The sequence below is a fragment of the Hermetia illucens genome, chromosome 3, assembly GCF_905115235.1.
Source record: "Hermetia illucens chromosome 3, iHerIll2.2.curated.20191125, whole genome shotgun sequence".
Classification (NCBI taxonomy): Eukaryota; Metazoa; Arthropoda; class Insecta; order Diptera; family Stratiomyidae; genus Hermetia; species Hermetia illucens.
Window position 1 is genome coordinate 180,199,120 of NC_051851.1, and position 23,579 is coordinate 180,222,698.

At 36.9% G+C, this 23,579-nt stretch overlaps 2 protein-coding genes and 1 long non-coding RNA gene across 3 annotated transcripts; all 3 read left to right on the forward strand.

Moving 5' to 3' along the window:
* Positions 1-167: 167 nt before the first annotated feature.
* On the forward strand, positions 168-2,342 carry LOC119652957 (nucleoside diphosphate-linked moiety X motif 19). The gene is made up of 5 exons (XM_038057353.1): positions 168-387; positions 1,077-1,288; positions 1,355-1,615; positions 1,678-1,759; positions 1,818-2,342. The coding sequence occupies exons 1-5, from the start codon at positions 298-300 to the stop codon at positions 2,223-2,225; spliced, it is 1,053 nt and encodes a 350-aa protein (XP_037913281.1). The 5' UTR covers positions 168-297; the 3' UTR covers positions 2,226-2,342.
* A 1,321-nt stretch (positions 2,343-3,663) lies between these two features.
* LOC119652885 lies at positions 3,664-4,241 on the forward strand. Its single transcript, XR_005249610.1, has 2 exons — positions 3,664-3,972; positions 4,063-4,241. It is a non-coding gene; the product is annotated as an uncharacterized LOC119652885 (long non-coding RNA).
* Positions 4,242-10,216: 5,975 nt separating this feature from the next.
* On the forward strand, positions 10,217-12,703 carry LOC119651956 (ciliogenesis-associated TTC17-interacting protein-like). Its single transcript, XM_038055812.1, has 3 exons — positions 10,217-11,137; positions 11,529-11,736; positions 12,217-12,703. Exons 1-3 carry the CDS (start codon positions 10,316-10,318, stop codon positions 12,675-12,677), a joined length of 1,491 nt encoding a protein of 496 aa, XP_037911740.1. The 5' UTR covers positions 10,217-10,315; the 3' UTR covers positions 12,678-12,703.
* The last annotated feature ends 10,876 nt before the right edge of the window (positions 12,704-23,579 follow it).

Genomic DNA, 23,579 nt, shown 5'->3' on the forward strand with positions numbered 1-23,579 from the left:
AGTAATAACTGTTGGCTAATCCTGGACTCAATCCTTTCAAAAACCCTCCCCCTTCTAAATGGTGTTTTTCACAATATTTTACAGTTATGCATTTTGTGGTGGACAACCCTGTGACGTTTATTATGTCAATATCAGCTGATGCGTTGTTTATCAGATGATAATATGCTGGCACTTGGAGCTTCGAATGGAAGAAGTTGGACTTTAGTTCCGAGGTATTTGCTTCAAGCCGTAGAAAGTGCTTGATACCAGATGTGACTGATTTCTACTCATTAATCGAGTGCTGGAAGAAACGGCGCGATGCCTATCAACAAGAAACTCTGGCGAAATTCGGCGAGTCTCATAATTCTTGCGAAAAACGCTTGTAAACTTGATGTTCCGAATTACCGGGTAAAGTAATGGGGAGCTTAATTTAAGGTCAAGATATATTGATATGGAGTCAACTTTATTACATAATGCTTCAAACTGTCCAGAGAATGATTAGAAATTTTCGTGTTTCGCATGGTTGTAGGATAACCATATGGTCAGTGGCTTTCTAATGGTTTATTTTTGAGATGAAAGGCAAATATCCTTATGCCTTATAAGCGAAAGAAAACAGGGTCTGCCGCAGTTTCCCAGTAATATAACGCAGATGCTACCCCAGCTTTCTCTTACTAATCGATGGCGAATACTTTTCCACCAAATAAACTCAATATATATATGTTTGCCAGCCTTACGTTTTTTTGCACTTGCTGCACTGTTACACTCTCTAATGATGTATTGACGGATTTCCCTGTGCAACATCTTCGTTTTTTTCTTATTTTGAATATCATTTTAAATTTATTTCAGTTGAGACAGTGTCTCAGCGGTATAAAGAATTCCTACATTGGCAACAATTATAAAAGTTTGCAAATGCAATTGAAAGTCAATTCTGTTTGGGAAATCTTAGGTATTTTATATTTAAATGCAATCAATTGGCTAATTTCACATTTAGATTTTTCTTTTTGTGAGTGAGGAATGCTTCCCATGTTATTACAATAAGATTCCATAGTCCTAATGCTTAATTTGCAGTCATTAACCGCTTTCGGTATTGTTTTCAGCTTGCGGTACTCAAAAGGCCTGCAACAATGTCTTTCATGCCGAATGCAGTTGTTTTCCCTGGAGGTACATGTGAAAAAGCGGATGAGTCACATGACTGGCTGGAACACTTCCGGGAATGTGGGGTATCTGAACGGAAAATGTCGGAGGTGACGGAAGTAAAAGGTCCACGACCTGATATTTTCCGAACTTTAGGAAATTCCCCAATGAAAAGGTGGCTTTTATGCGAATCCCTGCATAGTCAGGATCATTGATGAATATATTACTGTATGCATTTTAGAGAAATTTCACTTCGTATCACTGCAATTCGGGAAGCTTTCGAAGAGCTTGGGGTTCTTATTTGTCGAAAAAAGAATCAACTTGAGGATGATTGCGATTATGGGAGTTTTATCGAGGAATACGATCGGGAGAAATGGCAAAGTATGGTTGATAAAGATCCTGGACAATTTATTAATTTGTGCAGAGAGCATGAACTGGTACCAGATATTTGGAAACTGTACGAATGGTCAGCATGGTTGACACCTGCTTTAATTCCAAAAAGGTGATATTGGCTGAATTAAGTAAACTTATTTTATGGTTCACACATGCGCTATTTTTTTCAAGATTTCAAACTGCATTCTTTGTGGTATCAGTGGAAGCGCAACCCACAATTCAGCCATGCGGAAGAGAAGTTTTGTCTGCATACGTGAGTAATAATTTAATATGTTATGGCCACAAAACTGAATGTTGAACATTCTTTTCAGTGGGAAACTCCACCAAACCTCCTGAAGTCGTTTTATGACAAAAAAATAGATTTAGTTATGCCACAAATATATGAACTAATTCGATTTGGAGAATATACTGATATCGAAAACCTGACGAAGTTCGCCAAATTACGAAATGACCAAGGAATCACGTTACAATATCCTACTGTATACAATTGTGCTGACGGCTTTCTACATGTGTATCCAGGTGATGACCTTTATCCAAAGAATCCTGATAAGAATGAAGTAGATTATGATGTACAGCAATTTAAAAACCGTACTTTTGCTGAATTACGAGCCACGTCAAACAAAATGCATCGATGTGAGCAATATTCGTCGCATAATACAATACTTATTTTAAATTTTGAGCTTCCAAATGGACACATCAGCCCTATTGCAAAATTATAAACTTTAACAGTTTTCTTGAAATTACCTAGAATAAGTGTTTACATGTAACCCAATGTGTTTAACAGCTTCTTAGGAAAAATTATGGCTCTTTTTTGTCAAATATATGTCTATGTGGTATTATTCGTGTTTCTTGATAATTATGCATTTAAGGCGTTTTTCGATTTCTAAAAAAAGATCCTACCCACCACTTAGAAAAATGGAAAAAAAAAAATATCTGCTAATTATTTAAATTTTATATCTACAGCTTATAAGACCTAGAAGTTGAGTAATTGCCAGCAGCTCATTGCAGTGACTGCTAAATTTCCCTACATATAAAAATAATCTACAATGAAAGCAACTCTGGCTTCTTTTGAGACATCTTATTAGAGAGAGGGAGAAAAAAAATACTTAACTCCTGGGAAATTCAAAATTGTGTCTATAGTTAATTAATTGTTACTTTTTATCAATTATTTGAAGTATTAGAATAGCGGATGTAATCTACAGCCCGATTGCATCTGTGTTATAGTCATGGCCAACTTTTTTAATAAGAATATTATACGACACAGCCCAGCTCATGCACCAGTTTTCCAATGTAATATATTCACTCATTTCGAGGTTATTTTTCTAGAGAATCTGTCAATTGTCTCCTCTACTTTCTAATTAATTCACCCTTTCAGATGTTTAAAAGTCAATTACTGTTCAATTTGTTGACGTTATTCATAATAGTTGAGATCCTGAGGTAGGGGTTCTAACAGAAATGAAATTTAGGTATACGTACTGCAGGTGCTGCTTAAAAGCTGGTCTCATATTTCCTTCAGCGATTTTATTATAAACAGAAAACCTACACTTCTCTGAGTATTTAAGTTGAAATCTTTGATTGTTTTCAATCTATTTTGAGTAATGTTGAAAAAATATGAGGAATGTAACTTACATAATTATGTGCCAACGAAACTGGTAATAGGTAGCACAAAGCGAATGATGATTTTCTGAATTATTTACATATCATATGAGTTTTGGAAATATTGAAATAGAATGCAAAATTCCTTTTCTACTTTCACCCTAAAACCAAATTTGTTTGCCCTTCGAAAACAAATCAATACGGCTTGTGATCAATGTCTTATGTACGCCTTAACGCGCCTATGCAAGTAGGTATGACTCATCAAATATCACACTCTGAAAAGTTATCTCAACGAATAGTATTCATGTAGGCATGATATGAGATATTTCAATAAATAGAATCTTCTGGCTAAACAACATAATCTTAAGTGATTTTATGTGAAAACATCCGAATTCAGGCCTATCACTAGAATAATAAATATGCTTTTGGGATTTAAGAATCAACACGGTCAAAGTGCATAGGTCGCTTGTAATGAATCAATACAAATGTTGTGTACAATTTTGCCCAAAAGACATGAATAAAAACTCGGTGCATTGCTTTAAAGTCATCAGTTGAGTACAGTTAATGTCTAGGAGAAGTTCTATTCAGTTCAAGGAGAAAGGATGCTACCCTCTTAAGTAGTAAATAAGTAGGTGATTGACTTGAAATATCATCTCTTATAAACTACTTAGAAGGGGAGACACCTGAATTCAAAAAATGAAAAAAAAAATTAGCATCTTGATTGACCCATTGATCACCCAATCATTTCGTTTTTCATATAATTGTGATTTAATTCCGACAAATATTCACCAAATCGATTGGTACCTTTTTAAGTAGTAAATAAGTAGGTGAGTGATTCGAATTCTCACCTCTTATAAACTGCTTTATAAGGTACGGAAACTGGTTCTTCGTAATTTCACTCAAAATCTATCATTGCTAGTATTCTTCGTTATTAGCAGATTTTATGTTTTCTACTTTCAGATATTCACCAGTATCACCATCCAAACAAGCAAAGCGACAAATAAATCCTCGAAAGGGTAGTATTTTTATAATGCGTTTCCAACGCCATTAGAAGGTGCCTCAAAATAGCCGTACAAATTTTGTTATCATAAATTAAACAATTAAAATTTAATAAAGCAACAAATTAATAACATCAGTGAGTTTCCAAGTTGTTTCATTTGACGGCGTTACAATATTTCAAATGCAATTTTGAAATTTTCGATGATAGGTACTCTTCTGACGACAATTGAACAGTCTTGGCGCAGGGGTTGCTTCAGGGGCTTCAAGCTTTTGCAATATATAACTCCAGCCATTCAAAATCCATCACACGATGTTATTTATCGGCGTGAGATCTAACGAGATGTGTTCAGGCCAGGAAAATGATCACGCCATTACTATTAGGTGGTTTTCGTCTTGTGGGAAAGCGTGGGAACATTTATTCCGCATAACCAAAGTACTTTCGTTGCTACGGAAGTACTATGGCTTCGAAAATACCACGATAGTACAGGTCTTGGTTGATTTTGATCTCTTGATCCACGAAAATAAAGCGTTTTGCCGCTGGCACTAATTTCGCTCTATAACATGACCGATTGCAGCTTTTGGCGACGATCAATTATAGCAGAGGAACTAGAAACCTATGTGGACCACGATGTTGTTTTAATGGTTCTGCATTTACTTCACGGTGGACGACTCTAATCTGTGAAGACGATGCGTTTTTCAAAGAGTTAGACGTTATACGGTTCGGAAAGTTTTATATTAGGTTCATTTATGGCCTTTCGTTGCTTCAAGCACGCTGATATTCCTTTTATGAGTGACCCCCTGGAGAACGAGAAAACAAACAATTTCACAGTCACAGTTGTCCTGATGAATCAGCTTCAAAATTACAAAACTATTCCCTGATATTCTATTGTATCAAATTGCTATCAAACTATTATATAAAAAAAGTGTTTTGTAGCCAAATAATTGGTCCGTGCCAGAATACATATATTGCTTCAATTTGTCACTAAATTGCTTTGTATTTAATCTGCTTCGGTTGTGAACTTTCGTTAAATTCATTTGCACCTTGAGATGAAAATCTTCATAATTTTCTAATCCAATAACCAAATATTTCCAACGTAGCAACAATATTATCTTACAAAGCCACATACGAACATATGATTTACCCAAGTGTTACTGCTTAGATCAAATCTTAAACATTCTATTTCCCAACGAATTGATTTGTAATGCTATCTTGCTTCTTTGTCCCCCAATTCAAAATAATACAGCAGTTTCTTATAAAGTTCCAAGTCCTATCCTAGTTTCAAGACGAAAGAAATAGATATGAAGGAAAACATCCTGGCCAAGAAAATTTATCCCTTTATCCGCCCTTAATCGGTCAAGGGATCTACAACTGCCCATTAAATTATTAGTCGCAATTTATGCTTCCCCTCGATTCTTTGAATTCTATGACCAGCGGTAATTCAAAACACATCGTCAGGATGGCACGAACATGGGAAGGCTATCGGATTATCAGTACTGAAAAGGGGATCCCCTATTGTCCAGAAAAGACATTTATCTTTTCATAGTCGTTCCGTGTTTTTAGCAATTGCGACCATAAAACTTTAACGACAGTCTACGGTTCCATAGATGCTTGAATCCAATATAAGAAGTTACCAATGGTCATTGATAAATAAGATCAATGAAATCAAAGTTCCCATCGAAGTCTGTATCAAAAGTAGATAACACTTACATACATCAGAAACGAAATAACCCTTTCGTTCAATAGGTAAAAATCAATCAATAAATATTGTACATTGTTCTGTTGCTTTAGACGGTCACTGTTTTTGTTTGGGAAAGGTGCATTACAGGATCTGTCGCCTATCCAGTAACGTAAGTAAGTAAGGGAAGAGCTAGGAAAATGAAAGGTGTGGACATGTTAAGCGGTTTCTTTGTTTTGAACCATACAGTCAGAAATGCGTCCTGCACTTTCAATCCAATGAGTTGAGTCCTATATATACGGATGCATGATATATTGTGGCAATAGCTCAAAGTTATCGCCAAAATGATAATGTCGATGATTCCAGTCCATAAACTACTACATAAATGACCAATTCGTTTTGAGATAATGCAAATGACCAAAAGGTTCTGATGGATGGTAAGGGCAATGTGAAAAATAGCTTCGAATTTGGGTCTAATAGAATTTCGATTAGATCTAAAATCCGCTTATTTATGGTATTAGTATGATAGATGTATGTAGATATATTCAACTACATTTTATAATATAATCAGTAGTATCTACGAGTAGTATGTATAATACAATTATAGTGGTAGAGCTTTATTGTGCCTCTATTCTGGGCTCCCAAGAGAACTCCGAACCACTCAGAGGAACTCCCGTTCGACCTCGTCCCCTCGCCCATCCCACCCAATGCAATATTTTGAGAACTTCATCATAGGAAATAATATGTTTTGAACATAATTATGCACACAATTGTAGCCATATTGAATAGATGTTTAGAATAGAAAAAAAAATCAATAGTGATTTTTGTTGGAGTGCTTTTTATACAATTAAGATCCGATAATAACACATTTATGTGACAGGTTCAAATCGTTTCATTATTCCACAAGATCTTAGTCAAAGTAACATCACAAGAACAAATTGTTAGAGAGGAAATACTGGAGGTCAAAGCTTAATGTCAGTTACTGTGCTAGAGATAAAAATGAAGCGTATGCAAAGAAGGAGACCCGTGCGAAAAATTTATTAATTTGGACGTACATTATATGCATAAAAGTTTAATCCTGTCCTAAAAAAATCATCTTGAAGCATATTTTCTCAATAGTACGTTTAATAAGGCAGTTACTGCACTCTTCCCTTTAATGCTTACTAACATACTAATGGAATAATTTAATAGATGGATTTTAAGGAGTTTTGTTTTTATCTACTTATTATCATTCGAAGTTTTATTGACTGCATTGATCTTTTTTAGTGAGACTTGTCTTTGGGTTTTCTCTTTTTCAAGCTTATATGTAGGTAATTCAATTATTTTCATTCAATTCAACTCCCACATGCAAGGGAATAAAAAGAAAACTGATGTCTTACATTTGAATACCACCAGCAGGAATATAACCACCAAAAATTACCAACCCACATTCACTCAAGTGATGCGTGTAACAATCTCTTTTGTATTTCTCTTGAACGTGATTAGATGCATGATTTGTTCCAACGGCTTTATTCATCTGTAACGTAACACCGTTTGGTACATATTGTGCATGAAATTCGATTGAAAATTACACGCTTAGTACAAAGAAGTGGTACAACAGATTTTCTTGCTTGGATAACTTCCTTACTATAGATTCCTTGTAGTGAAAGTTATATTCGTACAAATTCCTGGCAAGCACCGTTATTCCTAGATAGGTGTTCAGTTTATTTGGAGTTTGTTTCTAATTTGGTTGATTTTAGTTTTATTGTCCTTAACTATTCCAGCATCGTTAAGGCTTACCAAACTTCATTTTGCTCCAACAAAGAGCGTGACATGATGTTGACTTAAGGAGCAGCGTACCGCTGGTATTCAGTTTCATTTTTAAGGTTTAGAGTAAAACAAATCCTTATTATTACCTTACTGCCTGTCTGCCTTTCTGTCTATCACACCTATTATCTTACCACGATTCTTAACGGTATTACAACCGAGGAGGAGGAAATCAATGGACTATGATATCTTTCCTCATGCATCTCGACCGTGTGAAGACATCTGCTTACTGAAGGACATTTTAGGCAACCGCGAACGGTGTCGCATATACATATACAGTTGAAGTGCTATACTCTACTAAGAGGTAAATGGTACATATATATACATATAAAACCACCCTCGACACCTCCCATGCCCCGTGAAACCACCATAAGGTATTATATCACGGGTTGGAATCAGGTCACTCTAGCTTTGTTACCTTTCTTCTTTACGCGGAGTGTGTAACTACGCTTTTCTCATCTTCTCTGCCTTTCGCAGTTTGCTGTGGACAGATGCGATCCTGAAGTTGATCGCATCCCAATCCTTCTCACGTGTTAGTATTCTCCGCACTAGATTTTCTGGTACCATCAATTCTCCTAGAGTCTCTTCCAGGTTTCTCCTTTCTTCCACAAATTTTCGGCAGTGGAAAAATTCGTGCTCTGCGTCCTCTGCTCCTTTCCTGAGTGTTTCCAAGGGTCTTGCCATCTATCTGCAGATCTTTCCTTTACGGCGTTCTTCGTCTGTGATAAAGAAGAGATAGGCTTCGCGATGTACATATATGTTCAGCATCTCATCTGCAAAAATGTCAATCGAAATCATTCCCGAGATGACGAACGCAGCATCATGAGACAATCCTAGATACAGAACATACCTTTATGTGTGTTCCCCTGTGGATTATAATGCCTCTTTCTAAAGTGGAGCTGCATAGAGCAAGATCGAGCTCGTAACCCTGGGTATAAGCAGCCTAGAAGTATACCGTGGCCCTCCCAAGTTCGGCATCAGCCTTGCCAAGGCCATACTTGCAGGGGATGTTTTATCGCATTCATACTGCACGTTTCCTTGTAACTGAGCCTCGCGTCTATCATCACTCCCAAGTATTCGATGGCCGGCTTGGAAGTGATGATATAATCCGCAATTTGAATGCAGGCATAATTCCTTTTACGGCACTTGCTTATGAGGACCGCTTTGGTTTTTTCCTCTGCAAGTGCCAGACCAGAACTCTCTAGCCAACTTTGAATACCACCAATTGCTTCGCATGAGTATAACTCCGTATCTTCGAGATGCATTGCGACCATAACTAGTGCTATGTCGTTGGCATAACACACCACCATGGTTACCTCCGGCTTCCTGAAATCTGTCTGTCTGCTCCACCCGATTTACTCAGAAACGGCTGAACCTGTTATCACGAAATTTGGTGGAAACTTGTGGGTTGTAAATTCCTTTATATAGGATAGTGGCGCCATTTTCGGTCCAGTTTAAGGAGGCTTCCCATACATGCGAAAGGGGAGTGCATTTTTTTTACTGAATTAGCCGTCTGGGGTATTCAATGAAGGGGCTCAATTAGTACTTTTCCAGACTGTTCTATTTTTGATATTGGCTAGAACAATAGAGTGAGGGCTCCAAATGTAGCCCCAAAAAATGAAACAGGTATTATTCTCAAAACCTACCCAACCGAAAAGTCTGAAAAAAAAAACACAATGATGCATCTACATGAAACCTAGGCCTCAAATACATCCCATTCCGATATCTGCTCCAATAAAGTTAATAATAGAACATTACCATATTTTAGAAATGTACCCGGAAACACTTTATGGGGTGTTCATCCTAGAAGTTCAAAATTTGACACCAGTATAAGTGTTAAGGTAGGACATAATTCCGAAAACTTTGAAGTAAGTCCAACTATTATTAACATCATCATATAAAGTGAATCATATGGGCGGTGGGTCACAAGGTAACATCTTAGTTTACCTGTTTTTAGCTTATTTAGTTATTTGTTTATCATCAAGTTTATATCTTGGAATTCGGAAATAAATATAAGAGGAAACGTTTGAAAAAAGTTTCCTGCATAAGAAGAACATAAAAGCTTTATACCCGAAGCGCCTAGCTTCCCGTATTCCGACTTGTTTTGAAATGCATTGAAAAACATGCATGAGGTCGATTCAAGTATAGAATGAATCAGTTGAGTTGCTTTTAATTCGATTTTATTAAGTCTGTTTTAATTTTGTGATGGAACTTCATCGGATGCTATATGATTCAAAATCGCGTTGAAGAGAGAGAGTGGACGGGAAATGGTAGCGAAATCATTGTTATTTGCGGCACCTTCTGTTCCCTTCACTAACATAATGGTGGAATTTCTTTCAATCTCTAAGTCTGTTGCCGATTTCAATATGAAACATAACTGATCTTAAATTAGAAAGCAACTAGCACTGCTCAATTGTGATGCTCATATACCGGAATCTTGTTGAAACCTTTCAAAAACTGGTTTCCAAGGCATCTGCCTCTACTGCTATTAGGCTTCTCAGTCCTCACCAAAGTATCAAAATTTCAATCCGCTTAGATCCAGAATGTCCAGCCTATACTATATCTTGTAAGCTGAGAAAAATGTAAATATTTTGCGAGGGCAACACAGAAGGCACGGAAGTTTATTTGTCGAAACATAATGTCATCAATCCGCCAGTAATCTATTTATTTAGCTCCATTGTTATTTTGCTGTATTTTATGAGAGTTTTATATTTATGAGTGAAACTTGAATAATGGATCGGCTTACAATTTTCATTGATCGAACCTCTTCATATATATTTGGACCCCAAGAATTTGAATCAGCCCATCAACTAAAGGAGACTTCGGTGTCATCGTCATATTACCTAAGCACCAATCACTCTGAGAATCCTTTTATGTCAAGTTTTGTTGCACGAAGCTTGGTTTATCCTCCATCTCTGTCAAAAAGCGGGAATGCAGAATATTGTGATTTTTATCCCGGTGCTAGTATTTCAGTAAAAAAACCTTCTATATTCACTTTTACTGATGAAAAGTCCAAAGTTTCTAAGGAGCATGTACTAAATTATATTGAAACCAATGGTATATGTTTGATTCCAACAGAGATTGAAAAGGATGTACCTTTATCGGAATCGTGCACCGATTTTGGATGTGGTAGGAATGATTCAAATGTAAATATTCAAATTGAAAGAACTATCAATCCTGCACAAGAATTTCACAAATGTGAGCAGGTTAAATTTGATGTTTCACAGTTAAAAAAATCGATCAAACTTCCAATAAATGACGTAGCTTTATATGATATATGCTTCGATGAAAAGTTAACAATTGCCTACCACCATGGCACGGCTTCCATTCCAATGATTCCAGAAATTGTAGAGGGAGAATCCCGATTGGAAGGAGTTGGACAAATGACCATAAGCATTACAACTAACGGCAAATTGATTTTTATACACTCTGCATCAGATTTCCGTTTTGAAGAGAAAGAAGCATCAAGTAGGATTTTGTCAATAACGAATAAGTCATTGATTCTAATTGAGGAACGAAAAGTGGAAGTTTTAAGTGAACCTAATAATAGACAGGTATACATTTTTAGACAAATAATAAATTATAAAACTATCAGATTGGTAGCTTCGATGAGCTTCTTGCTATGTCTCAAATCATTTATATGATTGCTTAATCCTTGAAAATATACTTACCATGAGTCACGGACAGACCCATGGAATAAATTCAATTTGAAGTCACCGAAATGACATTCTTATCTAAAATATTATAAAATCAATCAACATCACCACTACATCAATAGGATTTATCATGACGATTGTTAGTAATTAACTCTTCAGGTGAAAGAATCTACTTTGATTTGATAGCATAAATTTCGTTCATAATGATTATAAACAAGTCTAAAATGACGATCTAATTTCATGATGCTTTTTATAAAATATTATTTCCGCCCTATTTTTCAATTTTAAGGAGAAGAGGTTACATATCATTCGCGATAAGAAAGATTATATTTATTTTAAATCGTCAAGTGAAGGCAATACTACCGTGAAAAATAGAAAATTTCTGAAGAATGTAAACGGGGATTTGATTCCAGATGGTCTTACTTTACTTTTGATGCGTTATCTAGTAACTTTGAAATTCGTAGGGGAGTTGGAAACATGGACCACACTTATATCTGGTAAGTTCTGTTAATAAATGGGTTGTATTTTTTACCTTCTAAACTTCTGGGTGGTTTAAATAAACAACGCCGAGGTTCGTTCCTTTGAGCGAGGTAATCCTCAAATGACTGATGTAGTGTCCATGTACTTCCGTTAAACACGAACCTTAGTAGGGTTCGCGCTCAGTTCTAACGAGAGCCCATGATTCAAAAACTTGCGTGGTTAGCGGTGCACTGGATAAGCTTGGTAGCAGTCCTACTGTCAATTTGAACTTAGGTTTAGTTATTACTTGTTTACACGACTTCTAGTGGTCTCACGATGTAATTTCCAGCTAGACTAACTGGAAAAAAATAGTTCTGGGACTTAGAGGATACATGCTGTAGAAGTATGATAAGGCATAGTTATAATAGATATTCCTGAGTAGAATCCGAAACTTTGCAGTTTGACACAAACTGAAAATGTATTTCATGAGTATTGAATCCAACATTTTTTTTTCCTAGGAGAGGTATGCCGAGCAAGATTTAGTGTTGCGAAACGTAAGACATTGATTATTAAAAGTCGACGGGTCCAAGTTGTTCGTATATTGAAAGTGATATACCGGAATGGGAGAGTTGTAAGCTTGTCTAAAACCTACTTTTTGCCTACGGGTCATATTTTTCGACATCGGTGGAAGGACTGCAAATACTTAGTTCATGCTCAGGATTACCCATGGAATATTCGTTCATGTGGATATATGGAACGTTTGGAAAACCATTGGAGAAACGATATTGAACTGCAGTCAAAATTACTTGATTTGAAGGAAGCACGTCAATCCGAAATTAAAACATATCTTAATGATAATGAACTGATAATGCATATCCTGACAGATTATCTGGTAGAGCTTGTAGAGAACAAACCTAAAAACATATTGGATTTCACAGTAGATTATTTTCAAAGTATATACTATGGCAATGTGACATAATAATAAAGGATTATATTCGTTTTTAAGGTTTTGTGTGTGAATATTCTTACATAATATATGTGTATATTACGGATAGCCGAGTGGTTAGAACAAGGCAGTCGTACGGAAGGTCGCAGTTCAAATCTCGCTGGTGGCAGCGGGATTTGTATCGTGATCTGACGTCGGATACCGGCCGACTTAGCTGTGAATGAGTACCTGAGTCAAATCATGGTAATAATCTCGGGCGAGCGCAATGCTGACCACATTGCCTCCTACAGTGTAGTGTAGTGTACCTTTATGGTCTTGAATGAAGTGCTCTAACACACTTCAGGGCCCTGATCCAATATGGATTGTTGCGTCAACGATTATTATTACTATTATTCTAGGCTTAAGCGAACTAAGATGATGAGACTTTGGAGAGTACTCTTCTCCATCTTGCCATACTAATGGCAATGTACTTCTGTACTCTTGAAAACCGAGTGGTAGCAGACGCAAATCCGGTGTCAAGTTGTTTTTGATGGCTACTAAGGTGCATTGTCTCGGTTCTGACTGCAAGATTCCGGTCGAGGTTAAGGTACATCACAATCGTACAGTGATAGGCACCAATGTAGACTTCCGGTATAATGGAGAAGGATGCTTTCTACGAGCAATTACATGCATTCCAGGAGAAGTTTCCTAAAGGTGACATTGTGATCATGTTGGGTGATCTGAATGCCAAGATGAGATCTAACAACACCTTGCTCGGACATGGATTGGATGGACATGGATTGGTTACCGTACCGATAATGGTGGGAGGTTTCTGGATTTCTGCAACTTCCACCGCCTCGTTATTGGCAGCATATTGTTCGAACACAGAGGTTGAGTTGAGTTTCAACTGACCGAAACCGTACGAGCAATCAAATCGACCGCAGTAGATTTAGGAGAAGTCTCCAGGATGTGCGTAACAAAAGAGGCCGCGTTGATTGAGATGAGTGCCATAAAATTTCTCCCAGGCTTAGGCTATTTCAACACGATCATTTTCTTTTTAATCACATTGAATGCCTTTAATTAAATGCTTGTCGAGAAACCCGTCACCAAGAGAGAGCAACTCCAACTATACTTTATTTATTTCTTTCCCTGATCTCAGTAGTTTATTTTTGTTTTACTAAGGATAGTACAAAGTACGTTGTCCCAAACCATCCTCTTTCATCTGGGCACGCTATGCATGCATATTGGGTCTTCCTTGTGGATTCGGCTTGTGTACAGATACTTCCGTAGAAAGCAGCGTTCGATTATTCGATTTATTAGTGTTTTAATTTGCCATCCGTTCTTTAATATTACTTCAATAATGTTATAGCCCAAAACCCACTGAAATTGGATTTAAGAATTGACTTAAAGTGTTCCCTGCTCGCCGTAAAAAGATAAAAATTTGTGGACTAGGAACATACAAATTTCGAAACTACTTTGCTACCCAAATTCTGGCGAAAAACATAGGAACTCACCTTTTTTTCAAACTTCGGAGAGCTCCTGGACGGAATTTCTCTTTGGTAAGACTCTGGAGCTAGCTGAACTTCTCGGCTAACGAAGAGAACTGTAAGTCAGAATAGCGTTTGGAGATTATGCAGCTCTAGTCGTTTGAGCAATCACCGAGGACACAATTAGCTGATGTACAAAAAGTTTCTTCGCATATAAATCTTCGGGTCTAGATGGGATGCTCTAGAAACAACATCCCTGATGCCAACAAACCAGAAAAGGTTTCTTCGTGGTTTGTAGAAATTAATTGGGGCTGTATTTCGCTCAGGCATGTACCACGATTCTGGATATGAGGACATCGTTTTACACTGAAAGTAGGCCGTGGGTTCGTAAGGACGTTCGGGCAATCAGACCTATCTCGTTCGTGTTGTAGACCCTAAATAACTTTTTGGGCATCCACTTAGGGATGATTGTACTACTGCTTAAAAGGCAAATCCATGGAGACCGGTCTTCTCGAGGTAATAAGCATAGTGGACGGTTGTTATACTAGCTACCTTCCTGTTCTCCCTGTGTTACGATTTGAAAGCAGTGCGAAGATGATGTTCAGAGGTGTTATTCTGCTGCTTTTGGCAATGCATGTCTTCATCATGTGATCGGAGTATTCTTTCTTGCGATAATATCTGATGAGCTTCGCACGGATCTTAGTACAGATCTTAGATCCTTAAATATGTTAGTTAGAAAGAGAAAGTGGCAATGGTTAGGTTAAATATTGCAATGGAATCTATTATCCTAGCATGGCTAACGCGTGGGTCGTCCTGGAAGTACATGGCGGAAAACAGTGTACGGACCTTAAATCCGTAAATATGTTGGTTAGAAGGGGAAAGTGGCAATGGCCCGATTTTGCGCATAATTTTCACCCAGGGGCTGGATTTCCTCTCTACGGCCCTGCCACCCAGACGCTAGTGGCTAATAATATAATAATGGTTTTCTTTTTTCCAAAACATAGTTTCCAAATTGTCTACTCAGTGTATTATGTTCACATGTAATCATAATGATGTTTCAAGTATATAGCTCCTTATTTTAATACATTTGCCTTTATGTCTCCATTGTTATCCAAGTATTTTGCCAAGTGTTTAATATGTGACACCGAGTGTGACTTGTGCGGCTTACACCATAAATTTTATTCAAATGGCGACCTAGTATACATATCTTCATTATTTGGTAAATTATTTCAGATATCTCCTTTTTGTAAACATAATTGAACTTTCGGCATTTGCTCAATTACATAGATTTACCTCGAAAGTTTCCGTCTACGCATAATCTTCCTTAGGGAACAACTTTGACTTTGACAAATTAGATTTCGGGTCAGTTCTGCTCGGCATTAGAAAATAAAAGAAGCTTTAGTTTGAAATGAAGAAGACCTTTTACTCCCCTGATACATTTAGCTTTCTTGTTTGATTTCTATATTTTAAGTAATAGTTAAACCATTGCCTCAATATTCTTTATTAACTTCTAGAGCTAATTAAAAATAAATATCACGAATAAACTGAAAACACACAACAATTACTGTAATATACAAATAATCAAACAATGAGCAATTGAATGGGGATATGCACATAGCCATAAAATCCATGAAAGGGTTAATTCATTGTAAATATTTGAAAATTACCAATTATTGTTTCCATCAGGCAAATTGAAAATTTTCACAAGATATGAAGTGTTTAAAGGGGGAGGATACTGAAACTCGTATTGGGCATTATAGTAACAATTTTAGACTGCTGGTATTTGTGCCGGATGTAGTCATTATTTTAATTATTCCACCATAGCTAGCTCACTTGGTTCCCCACAGAATTGGCAATTAATAAGCAGGTAAAGTAATTGGTTTTGAATTGTATCAGGTAAGTTCGATTACGAATTCGCTCACCCCCTGATGAACAAATTTACAAATTCCACTGACTCTGAGGAATGATTTCAAACTGTCCTTTAATGGTAAAAACGGATAATCCGCAAACAGTTCTTCGAATCAGAGCCAAGTAAACACACATTCACTTTATTTATATTCATCTAGATTTCAGGAACCTTAATGAACAATCCCATTAAAGTAACATTATCACCCGATTAGAACACCGCTATATGCTTCATTAAGTAGCTTTATTTAATGGGGAGTAATAAAGGAAGGACACTAAATGGTAACAAAGGGGAGGATGTAGCGTGCGTTTAACGGAAAGCCATCATGGTGTACACAGAAAAAGGCCTATGTGTATTTCATTACCTAACATAGAGTGAGACTCAGTTGTTCTGCCGTAACATTTTCGGAAGAAATGCACTGAGGTTTTTCAAAGAGAAAATTGTATGTAACGTGATTCATATAGATGCCTTAGTGAAAAAACGATAGATGAACAAATAAAAATTAAAGAGATTATAAACAATTTAATTTCATGGTCCTATTAATCCTACCTAACATTCTCCCTTTCCAGGTACCCTATCAAATTATTATGGTTTCACTTCGATCGATTTAATGTCTTTTCTTTTTTAGGATTTTGTGGTAGGTTGAACTCCCTCAGAAATATTTAGTTGGTGAACAAAAACTAATTATATAAATATATTGAAGAGGGAGCTATATTTCAAATATGCAATGAATGACGTGATTTTGCAGTTCCTTTAACGCAGGCTCCCATATGAACAAGAAGAAATTCTATTTCTTGCTTCCAAATTAATAATGTGAAGTATCAAATAAAAGTTAATGATTACTAATTTTTGAAATAAGTGTATTGCTGAAGAACGAGGTGTGGAATTTCAACTTACTGGCGTCAAATTGTAATCATAATTATTTTATGTATTTTTCGTTTTCAGTAAATACAGGTACACTTCTGAACGGAGAACTTGAACACTGCATTTACATGCAATGTTTTGACTTTAGTTCATGGCCCCTTTAAAAATAAAATATAGAGAAATAGAAAAAATCGCCATCCTTCGCTACCCTATCAACTTGCTCTCTTCCTCTATTGGAATCTGCTTTGGGACATTATACCATAAATCCGAAAAAGTAAAAGTGTGGAATCAAATTTTAGGGTAATATGTTCATATTGGACAAAAAACCACCGGAATGGACATCGAAGGCATCTATAAGACCTTTCCTAAGAATAAAATATCTATTAGCATTCGGTATATTTTTATGGGCTGTTATATTCACACACATCGTATCATAAAGTATCGACAGCATCTCCCTAAGATTATTCCGAAACCTTACAAGAATATTCTACAAGAACGCAAATGTTCTCCACAAAAGAGCACACCATCTTTATTTTATGTTTTCAATATGCAAACGGGACACTCTCGTTGACCACTTGTAGTGAATGCCAAACTGATATTATTGTTTGTGCTACATGTGATGTATAAGGTCTATAGTAAGTTCCAATCAATTTATTGCTTCCTTTCGACAGTTGTACAGCATTTGTAAGCGCGCTCGTATTTTAATTTCAAATTTTGGATTAATAAAGCTAAAAAAACCTATAAGTTTTATATCCTCGCACATACCCTCAAATATTTCTTGGTCGCTCTTGTAACTGACTGATTTATTGTTTCCCTATAATGTCCTCAAGAAATTAGTACTTTCACTGACCATATAAAGGGTCGTTTTGGTCACATATCTCATCGTCATGAAAAAGGACATTATTTTTTCTCTTATTGAATCTTTTTTCAGGGCCATTTGTTAGCCCATGTTTGACTGTTTTGTGGACTTTCTGCAGCATATTTCACGGACATTGTTATGCTTCTTCAGTTGAAATCTGTTATATTATCTCTTTTGATAAACTCTCTTGTTTTAACCGTAGAGATTTCTTATCTTCAAATAAGTGTAAAAAAATCACTTTAGGATTTCATACTGGGAAATGTTAATTGGAATGTTGAGAAAAAATGTAGCTATTAAGAGTAAAAGTTCCTCCCTCCGAAAGAGCATTTTGTATTTAATTATATTTTGAACTAAATATGGTCCAATTCCAATAAGTTTTGATAGGGTTAATAATGTTCCTAGAGAACTTTCATTCATATGCTGTCCTCTGTAATACAAAATAAACATATCGGGAACCAAAATCGGTAAGGGACATATCGAATAGTTCCACTGTATTTATTGGTTTTCGCAAAATTTCTCTGCTTTTGTTCCTATAGAAAAACAGATGAAAGACATGTTTTGTAAGGAAAGAATATAACAGAGATAGTAAAAAACACCATTTGCCGATTAAGGGGCGAGATTAAAAAATTTATTGCGGAAATATTTATGGGAGGACAATTTCGTATAATCCCAACTCATTGCACTGTACGTATATATATATATACAATATTTGTACATAAAGGGGGCAGGTTTTATTACTGATATTTGACGAGGTATATGCAGAAGTGAATTGTATATTGATTATAAATATGTACATATATATATTTGAGATTTAGTCTTAATGGCCAGATTTCTCAGTAATAAGGAAGGAAGGAAGGTTTCTTCCGATGTTGTGCACCAACAGTAGGTTATAGAGTAGATTCAGACACATTTTAATGATCTGTATGACCTTTAGGCTCCTATATTTACAAAAGTTTCTCTATTTCACCTGCTCCTTTTTAGTCATTCAATCTGACCAAATCGAAATCGAATTTGATACACGTTCTTTCAAAATGCAGGGAAAGAATAGTATAAACCCAAGAGCGAACGCGTGAATTGGTGTCCACGATGGATTATAACACCTGAGTAATGCCTGCTGTACGAACATCAAAACCTTTATTACCAGATAAAATCTCTACCCTTAATTGGTGATGGTTTGGAATTTTTTCTTGAAGGAAAACTGCATTTGAAGGAGGATGAAGACAAGTCTCCCTTTTTTTTGGGCAAAACTGTTCCAATCAGTTTTCCAAGTGCCTGGAAAAACTACATGCTACGAAGTGACGAAAGGAGGACAACAATGTGCGCATTTCCCCGGGGAATGATATCAAAGGCAATAGCAAAGTAAGGTAGATACATGTATTCAGGCGATGTCGGTGGATGTACCTGATTTGCGTGACAAGAAATCCACAAAAATATGGTTGTTCCAAAATTTTAACAAAACTGACCACGCATTAATCGTACCCCACCACATTTCAGCCTTCAGAAGATACATATAGGGCTCTAATATAGGCTCGGTTCTCTATTTCATTGATATGGTGTTCCCGCGCTCGAGTACAAGGAAGAGTAAAATCTTAGAAGTTGTCCTTCGGCTTTAAGAACTTTTGGGGTGCTTTCCGAGACTGAATAAAACGAAATTCAAGAAATTCAATGTTCAGAGAAATAATTCAACTTGGCACGTTACGCAACTCAATACGTACATGCTGTACTGTTGTTTATGAGCAAGATTAAAAGTCCCTGCGATTAACTAATTTTGACCATGTACCTGCTTCAGTATCACTCTCAATAACCATAACCATTTTTTCATAATTTCAAATACGCATATATACAAGTTGCTGTGTAGATATATGAGCTTCCTATACAGTCAATTCAAATCAACTCAGAATGATACATTTACTTCATCCACAATTTCAGGGTCGATTAAACCCAAATACCACATAAGAGGTTTTACGGCAAGTAATCCTTCTTGCCAAATCGAAACGAGTTCATCAATAATAATCCGGGTAGCTTGTACGTAGAAGTTCACATATAAAATGCGAAAATTATTTTTGAACACGTCTTAAAGGATATATGACGATAATACATATTTTCCGAAGGGGGAAAATCTCAGCATGATTTTAAACTCGGAATAATTTCCAAGTGATTTAGCGTTGGCCTTTTGAAGAATAAGTCTACACCCTTTCATCTGTGGCACCGTTGATTTCATTAACATTCAGATAGACAATATAATCGAGAAGCTAACCAAATATAAAACGGCATGAATTGCCAAAAAGGCATGAATTGTGCACTAGGACACAGATAACTTTGTGTATCGCTGCTATGGCCCAATAAGAAGGACAAGATGACATCTACCATGTGGTCCAGGACAATTTTAATATTCGTACGTGCCACAAGTGCTATTATCAACTTTACATAGCACTCGAATTACATCCCCTTGTGACATGACAAGTTCGTGATCAGATACCGATATTCCCGGGGACTGGGGAATAGAAGTGGTTGTGTATTGATGTGTATGCATATTTAGATATACATACATACGTACATATTCTTTTAAAGCAGAGGAGGGAAACGAATAATCGGAAATATCAAATCTCAAATTGGTACCGTCGTCATTTTTCCAGGCAGGTGATAAGAATCGCTTTCGAATATATCATAGTATAGTTTAAAGCGAAGAAATTCAAGGAAGCTAGGATTAAATATCTTTGGTGAATATATTTTCCAATGGAAACTGCTATTTAGCCGAAAGTGACCGATGCCATCACTATCCTATCCGACACTTCCTTAAAATTTTAACTGAAAGTTTATTCTGACATTTTTCGTTCAATAAATACTTCAAGGCTCCGTCCTATCGTGATGGCAAAGCAGTGGTGAGACAGTTTAAAATCTTTTCGAATACAGGGAGGAAACGCATAGGGAGATTATGACATATACACGCCCAGAAAAGTGACTATTCGAGACTACACTAATTAGAGGTTCATTTCACTTTTAACGTCCGCTGTGCAATTATGCTTGTTGCAAGTATGTATGGCATTTGCGTGCCTTCCTCACTACCTTTTGTGCTTAATTAATGGATATATTGATTTTTAGCTTTAAAAATCTTTCCTTCCGTCTCGGCTCTGCTGAAAGTGGAGAAACCTAAAGAAAACAGGTTATCTCTCTGGAAGCATGGTAATTGGATTATTCGTTGTTACGTGTGAAGTAACCAGAAGCTTTCGATGGATTTATAAGGCAGAATGAATCAACCTAATTAATTTATAAGTGTTTTGAAGGTAGGTACGGGGATTTGCAGAGAATACTTAGCTATTAGGATTTTCGATCCACTTTTTGTTCCAACAGCAATACACCAGCTTTTGATATGAAACTGCTAAAAAGAAATATGTATCTATGTATATTCTAGCCGGGCTATAAAAACTTAATATCGTTTGTGTGACCATTACTGAAAGGTGCATAGGCATACTTCTGTATTAGCTTTGGACGCTGAGGTTGGTCTAATTGTCATTATAGCCCATGAACTCTTATCTAAAGACCCATCCATCCATGGGACAATTTGCGGAACCTTGTTGTTTGTAAAATTTAAACAAGTAGCTTTTCGTTTTCACAAAAAACTTTTATTTGGCATATGCCTAGTTTTTTCGGGAGCTACTTACTTCCTTCATTAGTGTTTAGCGTAGGAAGTAGCTGTAGTGATGATCAGTCTATAGTGATGATCAGACTGAAAAACCTTCTTTTATTGGTATTCATTTTCAGTCCGACACTGGTAATCTTCTGCAAACCCAGAGGCATTTGGCAAAAGTGACACAGCAAGTAGATGTCATGAGATGAGGACGAGTGTCCAGGTCCTCTAGATAAAACAGCTTGATGGGCGTGACATCATTATACCTTGATGTAGCACGTGATATTTTATATCGTCATATGTCGCTCTGATAATAGCTGCAAATTTGTCCGGAATGTCCCTCCTGTGTAGAGCACTTCCGATACCCTCGCTATTAAAGAATAGTAAACGGAGCATAGATTTTAACACGATGAACCAAAAGGTGTTGATGTGGACAGCACAGGAAAATCCAGATAGGAGAGCCTACCCTCCGTCAATCAAGCTTCGGAGATGTTCTTTGATGCGTCTCAGTATTGCTTTAGCTATTATCTTAGTGACGACGAGAAACACGCAAATACCAATAAAATTATCGCAATAAAAACGGGCGATCCCGATTGTCGCCAACACAAGCAATGACGCGGTGGTTCTATACTACAGAGACATTGATCTCAAACGGAGGACAGTACGAATCAAAACTGAACCCCACTAGGTTAAATTGTTACAAAACAGGCCTCTTCGGATTATAACGCAGGTTGCAAGGATAACCACTTTATGCATCTCCATGTATAGTCCAGTGCTAAGATCGATCAATGCTTTATGTAAATTGCGCGGGACTAATACCGTCGCTGAAATTACCACTGGGACTACTTCGATCTTTTGTAGTCCCCAAGTCTGCTTCATATCGTCCGCCAAAGGGCCTGTTTGACTGAAGTAACATTCGACATGGGATCCCATTCTCTGCTTTTCAAGTTCAAAGGAGATAATTTATTATCCGCCATGACGGTAGCCTGATGTATTTGGCTAGAGGATTGTTTGTCATAGAAAAACTCACGAAAAGAATGCACTTGATTGTAGTCCAATGTTTTTAAATCAAGTACCCCTTCCTCCCTGATGACGTGGGATGGTAATCCTCAATTTTTCGGTAGCTCTTTTGTGCATATTATTGTTTGCAAAAATTACCCTTACCCGTCTATTGACAGATTCTAAATTGATATTATTCCCCCAGCAACTGAGATTTAATTATTGCTACAGCAGATGTTGTTGCTTACAATATCTCGAGGTATTTGTAGACAAATGTCCGAATCCATACTCTCAATTTCGATCTTATTTTGGCTGTATCCTTCGTTATCGGTTTGTTCTACCCGAACAATTGTTTTTATGCGACATTTCTCCAATCCCTGCTGAACTAGATGGTGATGTCCAGCAAGGTACAAAGTTGGTTCTCTTCTTTGGCGTACATTTCGACAATATGCCATGTTTGACTTGGAACCTGTATTTGCTTTCATGCAGAAGATAGGATAACGGATTCAAAGCCAAACAAAACCACAGCGGACCCCTAGGTCTCCCGTCCCTGGTGGTTGACGGAATAACCGCCAAAACATCCAAGGGCGAAGAGCCGCTCTGGAATTGTTGGGCGACCCTTAACCGTGTTGGGTATTGTCTTCGTGTCCCTGGAGTCCCATCTAAAAGCATTTAAACAAAAGTCGCCAGTTTTATTTCCACGAGTAATGAGAAACCAGTCAGCCCTGTGACAGAGCCCCAATGTTGCAATGCCCCCTGATTACCTCTAAAGGTAGGGAAAGTATTTGGAGGGGAGCCGTTGAAATACAGTGTAACGTCACTGCAATTCATCCGATAGATACGTCAATTCCTTCACCACGGATTACAGATTTGTTAAGGAGGTTTACTCTAACAAAAAGGGAAGAATAGTTTAGGGAAGACAAACACAAAAGGATACTATCTGCTTTTCCGCGGCTACTTATTTACAAGATTAACTTGCGATATTTGTAGTTGACCCGGTGGGTCATGTCAACCCATGACACGCGTCTGCTCGTATGCGTTTGCCATTCAGGCCGGGATTAACCTGGTACGGTATATATGTTTATATACATATATAAAAATTATAAACGGTACATTCTTCACGACTCCTCAATCACCAACTCCAGTTGTAGGTTATGCAACTGTGAAGAGGAGACCATCCAGCACATAACATCTGCGTGCAGGATATTGAGCG

Bases quoted from the DNA above. Each gene is read 5' to 3' on its own strand.
- LOC119652957 (XM_038057353.1), top strand. From the start codon at position 298: ATGCCTATCAACAAGAAACTCTGGCGAAATTCGGCGAGTCTCATAATT. The intron at 388-1,076 runs GTAAAGTAATGG...TATTGTTTTCAG, and splicing joins TTGATGTTCCGAATTACCGG to CTTGCGGTACTCAAAAGGCC. The intron at 1,760-1,817 runs GTGAGTAATAAT...CATTCTTTTCAG, and splicing joins GAGAAGTTTTGTCTGCATAC to TGGGAAACTCCACCAAACCT.
- LOC119651956 (XM_038055812.1), top strand. From the start codon at position 10,316: ATGGATCGGCTTACAATTTTCATTGATCGAACCTCTTCATATATATTT. The intron at 11,138-11,528 runs GTATACATTTTT...TTCAATTTTAAG, and splicing joins GTGAACCTAATAATAGACAG to GAGAAGAGGTTACATATCAT. The intron at 11,737-12,216 runs GTAAGTTCTGTT...TTTTTTTCCTAG, and splicing joins ATGGACCACACTTATATCTG to GAGAGGTATGCCGAGCAAGA.